General features: G+C 37.4%; 2 protein-coding genes across 2 annotated transcripts; one reads left to right on the forward strand and one right to left on the reverse strand.

The window, feature by feature from the left end:
* Positions 1–7,932: 7,932 nt before the first annotated feature.
* LOC112183445 (protein DETOXIFICATION 41-like) lies at positions 7,933–10,103 on the forward strand. Its single transcript, XM_040513556.1, has 7 exons — positions 7,933–8,214; positions 8,411–8,955; positions 9,041–9,127; positions 9,226–9,282; positions 9,373–9,611; positions 9,692–9,810; positions 9,900–10,103. Exons 1-7 carry the CDS (start codon positions 7,933–7,935, stop codon positions 9,993–9,995), a joined length of 1,425 nt encoding a protein of 474 aa, XP_040369490.1. The 3' UTR covers positions 9,996–10,103.
* A 601-nt stretch (positions 10,104–10,704) lies between these two features.
* On the reverse strand, positions 10,705–11,949 carry LOC121051327 (ATP-dependent DNA helicase PIF1-like). Its single transcript, XM_040513557.1, has one exon. The coding sequence runs from the start codon at positions 11,947–11,949 to the stop codon at positions 10,705–10,707; it is 1,245 nt and encodes a 414-aa protein (XP_040369491.1).
* Between the last annotated feature and the right edge of the window lie 6,843 nt (positions 11,950–18,792).

Here is an 18,792-nt window from a genome sequence, read left to right on the forward strand (position 1 = left end):
GATGATTCTCCCTTGATTGAGGCGCATTGGAGCAATTTGCATGGTCCCGAGGACCGGTGGCGTTGGAAAGTGATGACCATGGCCAGCGTTGGCTCCATGGTTTCCAACCTTTCTTCCCTCAAAATCACAGATCCTACGGTCGCATGATTGTCGCCTTGGGCGATTACCTTCTCAAGCATTTCGTTCGTATGGATCATGATGTCTATGGCGACTTTCTCTAGCCATGGGACTATGCTCTTGATAGCCATCTTGTGGCCTATCAATTTCTCTGTTCATAGCTTCAATAAGCTGTTGAAAATTTGTGATCCGTCTTGCATTTACATGAGTCTGAAATAATTCTAAGTACCTCATTGCATAGTCAGGGAAGGTGTTGAGGGTTTTCTCAATCAATTGGTCTTCTGTGATTGTCTTTCCACAGAGACACATCATTGATCTGATGTGAAGAGCTTCCGAATAAAGTTGCATGACCGTGTCAAATTCAGAGAAGCGAAGATTATTCTATTCTGCTTCTATATTCGGAAGGATAGAGTCATGAACATTGCCATAATGTTCACGAAGCGCTTGCCAAAGCTTTATGGCGCTATCCTCATTTATGAACTCAAACTAGAGGTCACTATCCATGTGACAATTCATGAAGGCAAGTGCCCTGGAATTATCTTTCTCAGTTTGAGGATCTGGAGCTGTTTCTATAGGACAAAGCTCTTGGATTGTATGCAATAAATCTCGGGCAGTAAGATGGATCTCAATGTCAATGACCCAGTCTAAATACCCTTTGCCTGCATAATCCAATGGAACAAAATCTAGTTTGTTCGTGTTTGACATCCTGAAAAAGGGAGAAACAAGAACGAATTAGTTTCGGAGCTAAACTTCCACGAAAACTAAAATAATAAGATTTCCGAGCTATGCTACCAAGAAATCAATTTCTAAGAATATTTAGATTAGACAGAAACAATGATGTTTAATATAGTCATAATTTGATGCTTGCGGACGCTCTTAGTCCGAATATTATGAACACTCTTAGTTCATTGATTACGAACGCTCTTAGTTCGAATATTATGAACACTCTTAGTTCATTGATTACGAACGTTCTTAGTTCGTTTAGCGTGAATCCCCATAATTTCGCTTTTTAAATAACTGAACCCATGTTTGTATATGAAAAATCCTGCAGCAAATAAAGAAATTTAAAAGACAAGAAAACAGGAACTTTAATCTTTAAAACTTACTTGTTGAAATTCGGAGCATATTTGCTTCTAAATAGCTCCCACTTCAAATGGTGTAAAGGTCTCAAAACAAATTCAATGGGGATGAAATTTGGAGGTCAGATAGAAAAGATAGAGGTGAACAACTTTGATGAAGAAAGTATTTTGATCTGAGGTCTCGATCAAGACGTTTCAGGGCGTGAAAGCAGGATGATCTGCACAGGAATGAGAGTGCTGCTATGCTGCAGGAGCAGCAGGCGTGCAACGATGCTGTAGGGGCAGTAGGCAGCACATGGGTTCTCAAGGGCTGCAGGGCAGTGCACGGTATGGCTAGTTAGGGCTAGGAGCTTGTAGCAGTTGGTATTGGCAGAAACAGGAAAAATTGGGCAAAAAGTCGTTTCTGCATGTTTTTCTGCAGGAACACCAGTTGGTTTGACAGCCGTTTCAGGGGCTTCTGGACCAGTTATTGGTGGTCCGCTTCCAGTTCCTGGATCCTAGGACAGAGACGGTGTTGCTGACAAAATTTTGTGGCAATTGGGTGTCCAGAAGGTGGTGAACTGGTGGAGAGATCCCATCGGATGGTTTGTGGCTTCCGGTGACCGGTTCAGTAAGTTTCCGGCTTGTTTTGGTTGTGTTGCTGCCGGTTCCGGACTCCTTGGGTCGAGGGTACTAGTTGGGAGGCGGAGGCAACTAGGGTTTGAAGGTTTCGACTTGTTTTAAGGTTTTGGTTATTTGTTACAGGGTTAGGGCTCGTGCTGATAATGTGTTTAAGGAAAATATGATTTATAGAGAGATTGACGAGAGAATTGTGGGTTCTAGTATTGATAATAGGAGCCCTTTATATGGGGATTTACAAAGTACATAATCTTGTCATACAAGGAAATAGAATCCGAATATAATTAGGAAATCTATAACCTTCTCTCCTATTACAACTCTAGAACTAAACCCTAGTTTGAAGAGGCACACTCAATGTCGATATCCTTCAACAGGTCAATGTTGTTTTTGATTTCTTTTTGCATATTGATACCCAATTAGTACTGAAATAATAAATTATAAATAAGATTACTTTTGGTGACTTCGTTAGTTTTTAAGCCACCATAATACGACTTTGGGAAACAAAATTAGAAAAATGATTTTTTTTTTTTTTTTAAAAGCCCACGGGGAGAAATAGTATATTCATCACAAGGCAGAATAGTCTATTGCATAGCCTTCTGGCTTCTGCTGTCATTTAAGGACATAGACAGACAAGAAGGTAGTGGTAGTACCCATAGTGGTACGTAGAAATAGACATACTCATTATACATTTCAGACCGTAGAAATAGCGGAGATCCTCCTTTGGTACTACGCCAAAGGCGCTAGAGATCTAGGTTCCTAATATAAGGAAACTTATTGTAATTAGACAAAAAAGCTAAAAACATAGAGTTGGGCCAAGGGCCTAACCCCTAGCCCAAATTTAGAAGCTAATGGACTAGGGTAGAAACCCCAGCCCAACAACCTGAAGCCCAGAAGGGTAGTCAGCCAAGAAGATCCCCCAAGCCCATCATCCTCATTCGGGCCCAGTCCACCATCTTCTCCCAACCCTCGTCGTACGTCACATTCTGGCCAAGATCGGTCCGACCCATGCCTCCAACCCGCCTCGTCGCTATCCACATCACCATGGTAGTGATCCAATCGTCCCGAGCCATGCCGCCGACCTTCGTCACCACTAAACAACACCATCCCCTATCCGAATCTTCACAACCCCGCACCACCACCGATCGAAACCCATGTTGGCATCACCGGTCCAAGAAATCATTCACGGGGACTGATTACCGGCCTGTAACAGTACAACCCTTCGCCACCAGCCCAACCGAACCAAACTGGAAAAAAAAAAAAAAAAAAAAAAAAAACAAGAGAACCCTCTCCGATAGAGCCCTATGAGCAGTAGCTATGGATCTCCCGTCCGGCAGCAAACCCCAAGACAACAGCGAGGCGGGAGGCCACCTAGATGTCCGAGCGTCACCGGACGAGACCAACTTTGCAACAACGGAGTACACGGCCTTAGGGTTTTCCTTTGGATAAGACTCCTGAGTCTTAAAAAGAAAAAAAAAAGAAAAAAATAGACTCAGAGAAAACAATAGAGAAAAAAGAGATAAATAATCTTCTCCATATATGAAATAAAGATAATTATCAAGCTATAGAAAATGTAGCTCATGATGAGAGGATCAACTTTCATACTAGATGGCCGGAGTTGCCAAAAAACAGTGTAAAAGTATTAGAGAATCATGAGCTTTTGAGGCTTGATCGGTTGTCACCATTAATCAGATGGACGAGTCATGAGAATAGCTAGACTCGTGTGGACGAGACTAATACATCTGCGTTGGTCTTTCTGTCGAAAGGTTCGGGACAACTGACTGGCTTGAATAAGAGTACATTTTGACAGTAAGAGAGTTGTGAACAAAGTTTAACATGTTTGACAGTTTGAGTATGTCATTGCAATTCACATGTGCCTACATGACACCTCTTAAAAGTGTCAAACCATATATACAAAGTCCCAAATAATGGGAATATTGGATTTGTTTAATTTCGATCATCATGTACATGTATATTACTTAAACTTTTAGTCTACTCTTTTTATTTGGGATCATAGACAGAAACATGTGAGGAAGGAGTTTGTCAAAATCACTCCCCATGTCAAAAAATAAATAAATAAAAATCAATAAAAAAGGCAAAACATAATGAGCATCTGGAACAATGTTGTTTTACTTTTCCTTTGTGATGCACTTAGCTCAACAACTCATATGGTTTATGTCACCTTGGAATTATGCTCATTTCTTTTTGCGGTCGAAAGGAATTATGCGCATTGATGTAACCTAACTCAATACGTCATATGACTAATTCAACAACGCCCTCCCTGGGAAAATATGCTCGGACATTTTCGTTTTGTTATGTCCAGTAAGTATATGTTTATATTGATTTGTCTCTTAATGGTCACATTCTTCAATGATTGAATCCTAACATGTTTGTATTTGTCTCTTAATGGTCACTTTTTGGATCCTAATCCCTAGGTTTTGTTTTAATTATGACACGTACAATTCCAATACTAAGCCTACTAGGAAATTATAACTATACTAGAGGAGTGTTGTCCTTACGAATAATGTGCCGATAGTTTTGTGCTTATGTTTTACGGAATTGCATTGCATGGTCCACTAGATCTGTAAATGGATTGGATTTAGAGCGAATCGACCTAAATCCTAAGGGTAGTTCTAGTACTACTCGATAAGAGAAAAACAATAAAAGGTATTTTGCTAGGGTTTCAAAGCGGTACTTTTTTTTACATAACCTCAATTTTACTGAATGGAGAATAGATAAATGAAATTAAACTTTGTTTAACTAAAGAGATAGATGAATCTACTTTGTGCAATGAGACTCACTTGAAATGTATTGGAACATTTTCTATTATTCCCATACGCATTACATCTATAGTAACTCGTTGACTAATTATTGTACTTTTTTTTGTTTAAGAACTTGAATGTTTGGTTTATGTCATCTTGGAATTATGCTACTCATTGCTGAAACCCAGCTCAGGGATATGACCAATTCAACGATGCTCTATAGCATGGGATCTTCTATGTTTGTGACCAGATATGCTTGTTCGTCCGTGTTGTACGTTATTGGTATGTTCGGTTTATATAATAGTTTGTGTGTTGTTTGGATCTGTCCCTTTTTATGTTGTTTATTGACTGAATTCTGACCTCTTTAAAGTCTTTATTCTAATTATAACAGGCGAGTATGTGTGTGTGTCTATATATATGTTCTGAGGCAAACGTCTGCAGTGTAGCAAAAGTGTGGATGTCTATGCTCTTGTCGCGATTAAGCGCTGCTCTTGCCGGATGGATACCGAGCCTCAATCTTGAGCTTCTTTTTGGCGGTGGACTCATCAGCTACCAGTTTGCAGTCGACCTTGATCGGCCTTGAAGTTTCGGATGAGCTCGCCGCCCAGACCTTCAACATCGATCACCTTGGCCTTCATCTTCATGGTGACGTCGTCCGGGATGCCCATGGTCTCCATCCAGCAAGAGCAGCGTCACCATCTGCGCCTAATCACCACAAGAGAATGGACATCCACACTTTTGCTGCATTGCGGACGTCCACTTCTGATCCATTCTGTGTGTGTGTGTGTGTAGGTCGTTGCATTAAGGGATTTCTTTTTTAGGTTAGTTTATGGGATCGCTTGTAGGACTCACTTTTCGATCATATATTGGTATTTCGACTATTCAATTTATAGGTCTCTAAGAGTAGATCACTTGTGCAAATTTTCAGTAAATTGAAAATCTTTAAGGTACCAAACCATATCAAATCAATGAACGAACCAAATCTGTCCAACCTGAATAATTTATCTTTATAATCGTAAATCACGATTATGAATATTTTAACAATTATCAATTTTGCTGAAAATTTACAAAAGTGATTTACTCATGCAGACCTAAAAATTGTAGGTATGGTCAATATATCGATATGTAATTGAAAAGTGAGTCGCACAAGCAATCTCTTGAAATATTAAAAAAAAAAAAAAAAAAAGGAATTCCTGACTAGAAGGTCTTTATATACAATAGTTTTTTTATTAAAACCTACTAAACTAGTTTGTATTTTCCCTTCTAATTATAATAATTAATTTAAGAGGATGTTGCTAGCTAGCTAGTCATTATCATGTAAGGACTTTACTTACAATATGTTTACATCAATAATTGAGGAGTTGAATTTGGAATTCTTATTGAAGAGAAATGCCTCATCTTCATGTCACTACACTAAATAATACTAATTGGTCATATTATATATATTTTATTCTTCTAGAAACCGCTCGTGTAACTAATTTCCATTAAAACACATTCTTTTCCAACTTTTCTTTCTTTTGCGAACAAATATGAGAATATCCCACATATAACTATGGTTATATGTCTAGTTTTTGCGCTATATATACTTCTAAATGGAAAAAAAATATTTTTCCAGCCCATTTGCCCCATTCCTAAACGTACAGGAATTTGATAATCAAATCCTTGAAGTAAAGGGGCTATTCCATCAACTTACCTTTTGCAACAGCGCTCGCATTCGGATGCCCATTGTGTTAGTATTGTATTTCCTTACGCACATTCTAGGGCAACATGAGCACGAGATTTGTAGTCTCGTGTGTCTACCTTTCACGAAGTCAGTATTCTATGAAAATTGTCCATCGTAGGCAAATTGGCCGGTCTGTTATTTAGCCATCCATCTAAAAGGCAACCGAAACGTAGTGGCAGACTTGCAACCCAACTCGTCATAGAGCGAAGAAGCTATGCAATTTGACTGCTGAACTAGAGAGATCCCTTACTAAGTCGTCCCTAATACTAATTTGTCGTAGTACGAACCGGCTGGACATTGATTCCTCAACTGAATCCTTAATTTTTATCTAAAAACTAATGCAAATGTTTCCTTAATTTAAGGACTCCTATGACGTTGGATATAGGGACGAGCCTCCTACTAGAGAGCAGGACTTAGATATAATTAGCTCGTTCTTCGCGGTTAGAATGTTTGTGATGCAAGCAAGGGTTGACACAGTGTAAGTCGTCCCTTGTAAGTTCTTGTCATAATACGAACTTGGACATTGATTCCGGCCTGAACTGAATATATCCTTGATTTTTACCTATAAACTAATGCAAATGCATGATTCCTTTACGGGATCCTATGATGTTGGATATAGAGACGTATCTCCTACTAGAGAGCAAGACATAGCTATGATTAGCTCGGTTGTGGTTAGAATGTTTGTCGCAAGCTAGGGTTGACATAGTATAACTATTAACAAGGAAGAGGTGTCCGGCGGCGTCTTCAACATCTGCCAAGCGTCAAAATATATACTCAAAATGTTTTTCTACACTATATTCTGCCGCTTGCATAGATTTGAGTTTTGGGATTTTGTTTTTGTTTTTGTTTTTTTTATTTCTTGTGGATATTGATGCCGAACTAGTTAACCCTTTTAGTTTTGGGTCTTCTTCCTCATCTCCTATATAATAGACACCATCATTATCCTTCTGTTTCATCTGCCACGCCTTTTTTCTCTCTTTCTACTCTACACCTGTATTCATATCTCTTAAACATCGTACACTAAAAAGAGCTCATATATGCTAATAATGGACATATGATGCCGGCGCCACCGTGTAAGGTTTGTTGTATCTCTCTGCTAGCTAGATGTGCAATGACTTACAATGGAAATGCAGATAAGGTTAGTTTCGTGTTTGCTATTCCGTAATATATCCATCATTATACTAAAGCAATACAGAGCTCATTTTTGTTTCATGTATTCTAGCTGATATCATTTCAAGAAAAGAAGAAGTATGATTCTGTATGTCTTTAACAGATGTTGACCTATAAAGAAGTATATTATCCATGAACTCATCCCTTATGAAGTGATTATCTTCGTAGCACTTTTGTTGAAACACTGAAGTAAGAAGCAGATATTACTTTTTTGTGAATATTAGTGTTTAACCAAACATCAGTTATTTCAAAATCTACTGAAATCAATACGAAAACGATTATATACATTTTAAAATTTCCTTTTTTTCCTAGGAAATTTGACTTGAAGTCAGGGTTTTAGTGTAATCAACTATCCACTGTAGTCACATAATTCTTATCCTGATAAAAACACAGAAAGAGAGACTGAGAAGAAGAGATTAAGAGTTTCAGATTCAGGTCAGATATTCAAGCCTCAACCTCAGAGAAAATGGAGAGCCAGAATAAGATTCCGAGTCCTGACTTGTCATCATCCACAGCAGTTGAAGAGTTTCTGGAGCAAAGAGGAGTGGCATTCAAATGCTGGCCTAGGCTTGTTGCATGGGAGTCAAGGCTCCTATGGAGTTTGTCAGCTTCATCAATCATTATCTCTATAGCCAATTACATGCTCAGCTTTGTCACTCTCGCGTTTTGTGGCCATTTGAGTCCATTGGAGCTTGCTGGAGCCTCCATTGCTTGTGTGGGAATTCAAGGCCTCGCTTATGGCATCATGGTATGTACCTAATAATTCCTCTACTTACACAAGTCCAGCACTTGACATGTTATGTTGTCCGACTATGGATCTGTGACAATAGATTCTACTTGAGTATGGTCCACATTCACAGTGTGATGCGACAATAAAAGATTATTCATTATATCTGGTCTAAGCACTAATGTTGAACTCTTGATTTCTTGCTTTGAATCTGAAGTTGGGGATGGCAAGTGCGGTGCAAACAGTATGCGGACAAGCATATGGAGCCAAACACTTGGGAGCAATGGGGATCATATGCCAAAGAGCATTCATTTTACACTTGGGAGCGGCAATCCTCCTTACACCTCTGTATTGGTGGTCAGAACCAATGCTCATAGCCGTTGGACAATCACATATGATAGCAGAGAAGGGCCAAATCTTTTCCAGGGGTTTACTCCCTCAACTCTATGCATTTGCCATAAACTGTCCCCAGCAAAGGTTCCTTCAAGCGCAAAACATAGTGAACCCTTTGGCATTCATGTCTGTCGCAGTTTTCCTTCTTCACACTCTGCTCACTTGGTTGGTAGTTGATGTTGTCAATTTTGGGCTATTGGGAGCTGCTCTTACTCTCAGCTTCTCTTGGTGGTTGCTTGTAATTGCATCTGGGGTTTACATTGTTCTGAGCCCCAAGTGCAAGGAAACTTGGACTGGCTTCTCTAACAAAGCCTTCAGGGGAATTTGGCCTTATTTTAAGTTCACTGTAGCCTCTGCTTTCATGTTGTGGTAGGTCTAAAATCTAAACTCCTTCTACTCCCCTTCGTTTCTTTCAAATAACTGTTGGGGCTGATCAGATCATGCGTTGATGTAGTTTGGAGATATGGTACAGCCAAGGGCTAGTGCTGCTGTCAGGGCTCCTCCCCAACCCTACAACCTACCTAGACTCCATTTCTATTTGGTATGCCTTTTGTTTGGACAATCTATCTTAACTTAAAACTCTATTATAATATGAAATTGTTATCCAACTTTACATGTGCTGATGTAATACAATTGCAGCATGAATTACTTGAACTGGGACATGACATTTATGTTAGGCCTAAGTGCAGCTGCCAGGTTTTTGACTAATCTAAAGAGTAATCAATTATTCCTTGGCAAACAAGTTTGGGAAATTTTTCGATGATGATTGAAACTTGGCTCATGCAGTGTTCGAGTCGGTAATGAACTCGGGGCCGGTCATCCAAAGGTGGCCAGATTTTCAGTTTTTGTAGTGAACGTGACCAGCGTCCTAATTAGCGTAATCTTCAGTGTGATTGTATTGATCCTCCGAGTTCAGTTAAGCAAGCTATTTGCAAGTGATTCCGAGGTTATCAAGGCAGTGTCTGATTTAACTCCCCTGCTCGCCATCTCTATTTTCTTGAATGGCATTCAACCTATACTCTCAGGTATTCATTTATAATATGAATAAACCAAGTCCGAGAACACTAATGCTATCAATCCTAATTCTGGGTGTGTGCAAATTCAGGTGTGGCAATTGGAAGTGGATGGCAAGGTGTTGTGGCTTATGTTAACTTGTTTTGTTACTATTTCATTGGTCTTCCAATTGGGTGTGTTCTTGGCTTCAAACTTAAAATAGGAGTAGCAGTAAGTTGAATTTCTCACCATTTTCCTCAGTTAAGTTATTGCTTTGTGATTGTGATGGCAGAACATGATGCATCTCTTATCTTTTTCAGGGTATTTGGTGGGGGATGATTATTGGAGTTTTCTTACAGACGGTAGCTCTAGTTGTGCTCACTGCCAGAACAAATTGGAATGCTCAGGTAACCTAAAGTTTAATTTATGAAAAGCTGCGTACCTATCTGAGATTTTGAGTATATAGTGAAAACATGATCTTCATCATGCTTTTGTAGGTTGAAAAAGCAGCTGAGCGGTTGAAGAAATCTGCAAGTGAAGAAAACTTAAGCTTAACACTATAGAGGTGTTCAAACTACAAACTTCATCACACTAGGGTTTCATGTGGTGTAATATGTTCTTTGACATAGCATGGTCAGCAAAAATTAGGTGATACATTTGTGTTCTCCCTGTATAAAATCAATAAGTTGGTGACATTTTAGGGACAAGCATTGAACAAACATTGTAAGCAGATGTATTGGAGTGTAGGAATGATGTACATTCTTAAATTGAAGCAAAAAAGGAAATCTCTTCATTGGCAGAAATGGGAACAAAGTCATATTTGTTCCACTATAATCAATGGAATTTAAACAAAATGGAGATAATGGCAACCAATATTTGTCAAAAACTCAGAAGATTCCCTAATAAAATGCTCTGTTATAGGATCTCAGCCAGTTCAGCCTATTCAAAGAAAAGGATCTATTTCCACTCCTGCACTGCAAACTATCTTTCCGGTTCAGTATTTTTCTGGTATGAAGGTCAGGAAACCAGGAAGAGAGAAATGGTAACTATCTTTCACACTTCAATCTTTTTCTGATATGAAGGTCAACAAATCAGGAAGAGAGAAATGGTATTCGTTCCTCCTGTTCATTTCATGTGAACCAGCACGTATTTGCTGCCATCATCTTTCTGGTTGCCATTACCACTGCGCCTAGTGCTACTTTGTCTCTGGCTGCCATTACCACTGCAGCTAGTACTATCCTGTCTCTGAGTGCCATTACCACTGCGGCTCATGCTATCTTGTCTCTGGCTATCATTATCATCCTTGCCCTCCTGACCCAGTTCACCACTAAAACCTTTATAGAACTGCAATACCTTAGGGTGCACCATAATCTTCCAGCGATCGAAACCAGATAAATACAGGCCTTCCAAGCTTCTCACACGGGAAAGAGCTACATAAACCATTCCATTCTCGAAAGCTTTAGAGAGATCAGTGTGAAGACGGTCAAGAGTCATGCCCTGACACTTGTGAATGCTTGAAGCCCATGCCAATATGAGAGGCACCTGCTTCCGTTCAGCAACAACCTTATCTCCCTCTGTCACAACCCATGTTTCTGGTTCAATCAACAGTTCTGGCCCCAAATCAAACTTGACTATCGGTAGAGCAGCATGGCATATGCCTGTTATATCCTTATTTTTGGGCACATAAAATCCCTGAACTGTACCAGTCGCACCATTCACCAGGCCACGCCAAGTATTCAAATTCTTGACCAGCATCACCCTCGCATATTTACACAAAGTAACTTTCTTGGGGGCTATTCCCTGTTCAAGCTGTGGTTTCCTAGACTCCTCACCACTATCAACAGCTGTATAGACAAAAAGTTCATTGCCCAAGCTTTCTAATCTACTTGCATTCACTCTATTCACATCTTCAATCCTTGGATAGAGTTGTACCACAGAAGGATCTGGTTCAGCCTCTGAGCAAGCTTGTTCAAGAAACTTTAAGTCTTCAGGATCACTCTCTCCTCTTCTTATTCCATGAAGTAACTTGATAAGCTGAGGGTCTGATTGGCGAAACACCTTTGTCAGATTAACCTGCAAGTCAAAGCTAGAATTCCAACAATCGGCTTCAAATGCATATTCTTTTCCCCCTGAATTCTGCTGGGGTTTAATGGGAGGTAACTGAAAGAAATCCCCACCCACAACAATCTGAATCCCACCCCAACTTTTATTGACTTCTCGTATTTTTCTGGCAATGTATTCAAGACTCTCGAAAAACTCAGTATCCACCATGCTAATCTCATCCATAACCAATGCCTTAACTTTCAACCACCTGTTGTAAGCCTTGTTATTTAGGACAATCCTATGCAGCAAGGTCTCTCTATCAGCCATGGGATACCCAATACCCGCGAAAGAGTGAAGAGTCTGCCCCCCAATGGCACAAGCTGCAACGCCCGTAGGCGCTGTGACAAAAACCTTAGAGGCTCCATGCTGCTTTTTCAACAATTTGATAATATGGTGAACCAAAATTGTTTTTCCAGTGCCCGCTGAACCGGTAATGAACACAGATTTTCCTTTAGAAATGGCAGATGTGACTTGTTTTTGTTCATCAGTCCATTGAATTTTGGTTTTTGTGTTCTCAACTTCTCCCTTTTTGGGTTTGTATCTGGTCTTGTATCTATCCTGGGGCCACTTCTTGCTTTTGTAACCAATTTTTGTGCTGAAATTTCTGTGTGCAGACAATCCTAAAGCTAACAGCTTCATTCCCAGAACCATATCCCCTAAACTTCTTTCTGGGTTCTCAAGGTTTTGGCGAAACTAGGCTTATACTCATAGTTAACTATAGTAACAGCAACTACAAAATGCACTATGCTTCATGAATAGAAAACAGAAACAGTATATAATGGTGAAATGATATCGAGGCAAGGTGATGATAGAAACACCAACAAAGCAAGAAAGAGGCGAAATTTACCTTTCACGATGCGTTTGGAATCTGGATTTATAGAAGTCATGCCGCAAATCGGTTTATCAGTCAGACCCAGAAATCAGTGCGTCTCACATTCGATACAAAACGACTGAAAGAGGTCGAGGTTGAAGCTGACCTGCCAAATGTGGCAGCCTCGGGCTTTTGTTTTCGTCTTGGGCTTTTGTTTTCGTTTTGTGCTGTTGCTTCTACTTTTGATTTGGAGTCCTATCTGGCTGATCAACAATTCTCTTGTGGGGGCTATCTTATCTGAAATTATATACATAACGACGCTTTTGTTCATATTCACCGCCAACCCGAAAAGTCTTTAATTTGCCGTTTTGCGCAGAGAATGAAGAACTTGCCCAAGATTAGAGAGCAAAAGGAATTGACGTCTTTGAATAGATAGGATATCAACCCATTATTATAACTAAATTTGCCCAAGAATAAATACCAACTATGTCTGAAATACTAGTGTCACATGTATCATGCATGTAGACTGTTTTCAAAAATGAAATCAACATATTCTACTTTAGTTGATTCCTTTGTGATTGGGAAGAAGAAATTATCTCTTATTATTTTTGTTACAAGTGATCGAAATGACAAGTCTCCATTTTTATTTTTATTTTTGCATTTTCACATAAGAATAACATTGCAAGAATTGGTCATAACTAATTTGGTTTAGTGACAAAAATCTTTCACTTATTTGTGTTCAATTCCCAAACAACTAGTTTTTGTGTAATAAAAACAATCTTAATTTTTATGGGGCAAATACCGCAATGGTACTTTCGAAACCCAAGCACATTATAACTTTATATCTTTTCGAGATGCGAAAGAAAATGAATATTTCCTAAAATGGGTAGAACAACACGCATTTGATTTCATAAAATGCTGTGACCATTTTATGATTGTGGCTTACGTACTACTATTAGTACATCAACTGTGTGATCTCTTGATTAGTAATTTGATCAGATAAACTTTGATTATATATTGTCAGATCATAGACACGAGATAACTAACAAATATTTTTCAATGAGAACACAATTAGTTATAGACTCTATATATATACATATTTTAGATATATATACAAAAAATTGTACAGTGTACCTGATGTATTAATACTTCATGTTACATGACATCATCTTAGTTATCGGTGTCATTATAAAGCTTTAATTTATTAACCTGTTACTTAGGATTTTGTATTTTGTTTAACTATTTATCAGTTTATCGATTGTTATTTTATTTGAATTTAAACTAAAAAGTATAATGTGCAAGACACGTTGAATTCGATGCATGCATGCACCCACAATATGCTAAAATCGTTCTCGACATTAGTATATACTAGCCCCTTATCATGTGCTCCGCACATGTCAATTGACTTTTATTTTTATCTTTTTAAATTAAAAAAAGTTACAGCAGTTCCTCTCTTGATTTTGAGAAAGTTTTTCCTTTTTTCATGGGAGGTAATGCAATATTTTGAAATATGATATAGTCAATTGACTATCTTATTCTCATATAGAAATAATTTATTTATTAATATAAATACTATGTGAGGGCATATATGATAGTTCAAAAATTTAACTATTCCCTCAAGAATTGACTTAATTATATAAGATCTAGTCCATTAAAATCCATGGATGAAATATAGTTACACTATACAAAGGACCAAAAACACGATGGTTAATTAGATCAAATCTGGATGCATTTTTTTTGTTAATGTGCTAAAAGAAAGATACATGCGTTTGTGTGTGTGTCTAACCCTGTCCGGTCTACGTCTATATGACTCTCGCATGCATTAGCAAGTAAGATTTCTCAGTACCCCAGAAGTAATGGGAATCTCATCTAATTGCTTTTGTAGTTTAGAACAGGTTTTAAATCGAAATAGAGATGCACCTAAATGAACCCTATAGCTGTAGCCAAGTAATCATGGCACTGAACGTACCTCAACGTGGGCTATAATTAGTATAAAGACATCTAAGATCATTCTTAGAATCATATATATCTTTCTAGCAATGAGTTAACTAGCTTCTGTTGTGTATACATACGCTCTCCTTTCATCTCATCTAGCTCTAGCTTACTAAGTGCCTCCCTCATCAATCTATATGAGAGAGAGAGATGATCGGTTTTTGATGTATATGAGAATGAAGGTAAACGGAAAATTGACCGTGTATGGGTACTGCAGGTGCTATTACAGAAACCGAAAGGTGAAAAACTGCTCATTAATTACTTTGCGTAGTTACTGCTAGCTGACGATGAAGTACATAAATAAATGTCTGGTATCTGCTGCTGCATGCAGTAACTATATGCATACATAGATAGTACTGCTGCGCGCTTTTAACTTCAAGTCTGCAGCTACCCAGCTACAACAGATTCATTATTAAAAGCAGACAGATGATCCAGCAAATATTAGTTTTGTGGGGTTTACCCTTGTTACTTTGTTTTGGTTATGCAAATTATGCAAAGATTGTTGGTTGGACTTTGGACTAGTCGATCTGTTCTCTGAAAATCAAAAATATTAGGACTGAAATGGGGGGAAAGGGACAACAGAGGAGACAAGGATCTGGGTTTCTGTGCATAGTCTAAACTCTTTGGGTACGTAGCCTTAGCTTGCTTTTTCCACTTACGTGCAAGTTGGATTGGGGTCCTTTAATCAGTACTACTTTGTAAATTCATTTCGATTCCTTGGAATTTTCAACTACTGTACGTTTGTTCAATCTCTCCATTTTGATTACAGTAACCAAACCCATTCAACCTTGAAAGGGATTGCAAAAAACTTTAATTTCCACGAACGCCCTAATGTATCTCACAAAGAGTTTGGACAGTTTTCTTGTTTTCCAAGCTTTTATGTTCCCTTAAAACCAACTAACCATATGCTCTTCATTCATATTCGATGGACCCATTAACCGTATGCTCCTCGTATATACATCCATTCAATTTTGTCTGGACTGTTTTCGTCTTGTGTTGTGGATTCTCAATTTATGTTTTATCGTTTAGAATATAGTTAATTGGTTCATTGAATATTATCACGTACTAAAACGTAAACAGTTTCTCCATTTTATGGTAGACTCTCCAACATGTCTGGTTTTGAATCATTCCTACGTATCTTAATAATATAGCTTTCACTAGATGAAAAGAATGGATTCAAAGCATTTTCTCAAAACAACTTTATGTGTTTTTTGTTGGGTTTCAATTTAGGATCTGTATAACTCAACTAACTACTAATAAATATTTTTAAAAACTTTTATAAGAAAATAAAGTTTCTGAGATTAGATTTATATTAATTGTGAGCTCATAAATAAGCTTTTAAAGAAATCAATGTTTCGTATGTTATAATTTATAAGAGTTGGAAACAATTATAGAAAAAATTTAAAGATTCTCGTTTAAAGAATTGAAATGAAGAGGCTCTGAGGCTCATCACGAATGTGCCGTGGAGCTGGATTTAGAGAGGTTAAGAAAGACCATCAATGGAGTGTATTTTATGTCATATGATAGAGACACCATTTAGAGAGTTTCTTGTGTGGAATGATTTAGAGTTTAAAGGTTAAAAAGGTCTTAGAGAGAACTTTCAGTAAATGTTAAGTATGAGAGATTAATTGGTTGTCACTATTGAGAAAAGGTTGAGAGGGAAGAGATACTTTAAGTGTGAGAATGATCAAAACGTCCTTCGAAGGACAATATTCTTCTTCTTTCGTAGATATGCGTATCATCATTATTGCTCGAGCACAAACATAAAGTACGTATTGGAGAATAGAATATTTAAATCTTTTAAAATAACAAATAAGATTTTAACTTGGAGTATTATTGATTGATTGTAAGATTGAAGCATAGATTTTGACCGGATAAATTAGATGAACTCATTGAGCAAAATGATAACATGTTTGTTCAGGTAAACAATACTATAAGATTTTTACCTCATATGTCAAGGACTATGTAAGCATGAACTTAACCCTCGCCAGCAAGTAATCATTTGTCCGTCCACATATATACTTCAGTATCAAAGCTCGTCAAAAGGAAGTTAGATCTTCATAATTAGGTTGGATTTGGTGTGAGCATGGTAATGATTCACGTGATTTGGTGCACACGACTGTCAACAGGCTTTACGTCATAGTCGTCGAAGGGTTTCCCAAGCAAGCCCTCGATATATCAACAGTACTCGATCCTGTATACTAATTAAACTCCATCTTCCACTTTTCTTTCTTTTGTTGAAACTTGATGAACAGGCCTGCATTATATATGTTTTCGAAAGGTGAAGCTGGAAGATAGAGGAAAACAAGGGAATCTGTGACTATTAGATCTATCAATTCTTCGATCATGTAGTCACATGTACGCAATGAGTTTTCAACACATGAGTTAATAGTTCCCAGATATTCACGAGGGAGCGCTGGTTAATGCATGGTGATAACTATCTATTGTGATAGAGAAAAACTGTAAGCAAACAATTGTGGGAAAATTAAAGATAACATATATATATATATATATATATATATATATATATATATATATAACCAGTATCAACCTAGAGAAGGAGCTGTAATTATGAATTATAAGACTTTAAAAAGTTTTTAAGAGTACATATTTTTTTTAAATATATAATTAATTAAGAACAAGTATGATTGTTTTGAATGACATCTCGAACTGTTGCATGAACATAGTAAATAACTAAACATACACAAATCTAGCGTGACTTGAACATGAACACCTAGCAAGATAAACTAGCTAGAATATAATTGGGGTTGTCACTCGGTCGGTTCAAATCAGTTATAGATATAACCAACTTCAAAACCAAAGCTTTCGGTTTCAAAATTGAGGTACCAATCACCAACAAAAATTATCTACTAAATTCAGTATTTCAGTTTTTAGTGTTACCAACTTTAGGACAACTAATTCTTTGTAATATAAATTAGAATGAACAAAACTAGGCTTTTGAATTTTATAGTCATAAACTTTGCATTCATCTACTAATTATAGCGTTCTTTTGTATATATGACATTAAGTTTTAGCCATTTTCAATAAAACTAGGTTATTTAACGATCTTTGACTAGCTTAGTTAAAATACATGTACTGTTAATGTAGTATATGTAGTAATGTTTATACAATTATGAAAAGTTTTATGTTTATTTCTTATTATACATGTATGTGTATTATAAACCATAGTGTGTGTGTGTGTGTGTGTGTGTGTGTGTGTGTGTATTAGAATACTTTCACGAGAGTATATAAAGCTAATATTTAGATAATCATCAGACTCGTATTTACCAAAATCAAACCAACTTTTTCGATAATTTTTTTATTACGGTTTTATCGGTCTCGGTTACCAAAAAATCAGTTTACCAAACCTGATACATCGGTTGGTATTCAATCAATTTGGTAATTACCAAACCAAGTGGCTATAAAAATTAAGAAGACCAACTATATAATTTTGAAGTAAAAAAAAATAGAGGTAACTCCACCTATCCTAAAAATAATTATCAACAACATAATAATTATCATGATCTTAAGACTTGTAAAATAATCTACTAAAAACTTTATAGTTGTAATGCCATACTTTGTAAAATGTTATGTGTATTGTGCCAATTCAGATCATGTATTTGTAATAACAAATATTTAATTATTGATTGAGATTGATAATATAAGAACATTGTAAACTGTTGTAAATACTATTATTGTGTGGCTGTCCACATAATTATTTAGGGATCACTTTGTAATATTCACTAGCTAGTACCTTCATGATGTAATATCAAGAAAGTTTGTGAGTGATCACCAAGTAACTTAATTAAGATTGACCACCAAGTTACAAAATGAGTGGTCATCAAGTCATTCAACCCTATATAAAGGGGCTAGTGAAGAATGAAATAAACACACCACTTAATCCCCCCCCCCCCATCTATTCTTCTCTCTTCATACTCTTTACTTTCTAACAAACAAGTTATCTCATTTTATAACGTTATTAGCACGATAGTCTGTCGTATAAGCTCCCGGAGTTTCAAGAGTCATATGGTGCACCTTCGTTCCGGGTAATACTCTTAGGGGTGTAAATGAGCCGAGTCGGAGCGAATACTAAAGTGATCATGTTCGGCTCATTTGTTTTTTATCGAGCTCGAGCCGGGCTAAAGCTTGAATTTTCTTTTTCATGTTCAAGCTCGGCTCGGCTTGAATATTTTTCTTAGGCCCGAGCTAGGCTCGGCTCGGCTTGATTTATTGGACGAGCTCGAGCTTGAATAGGCTCGGCTTGGCTCATTTGACTTTAAATTTAAAAAATAAAAAAGATAGAAAGA

The sequence above is a fragment of the Rosa chinensis genome, chromosome 2 (assembly GCF_002994745.2).
Source record: "Rosa chinensis cultivar Old Blush chromosome 2, RchiOBHm-V2, whole genome shotgun sequence".
NCBI classification, from domain to species: domain Eukaryota; kingdom Viridiplantae; phylum Streptophyta; class Magnoliopsida; order Rosales; family Rosaceae; genus Rosa; species Rosa chinensis.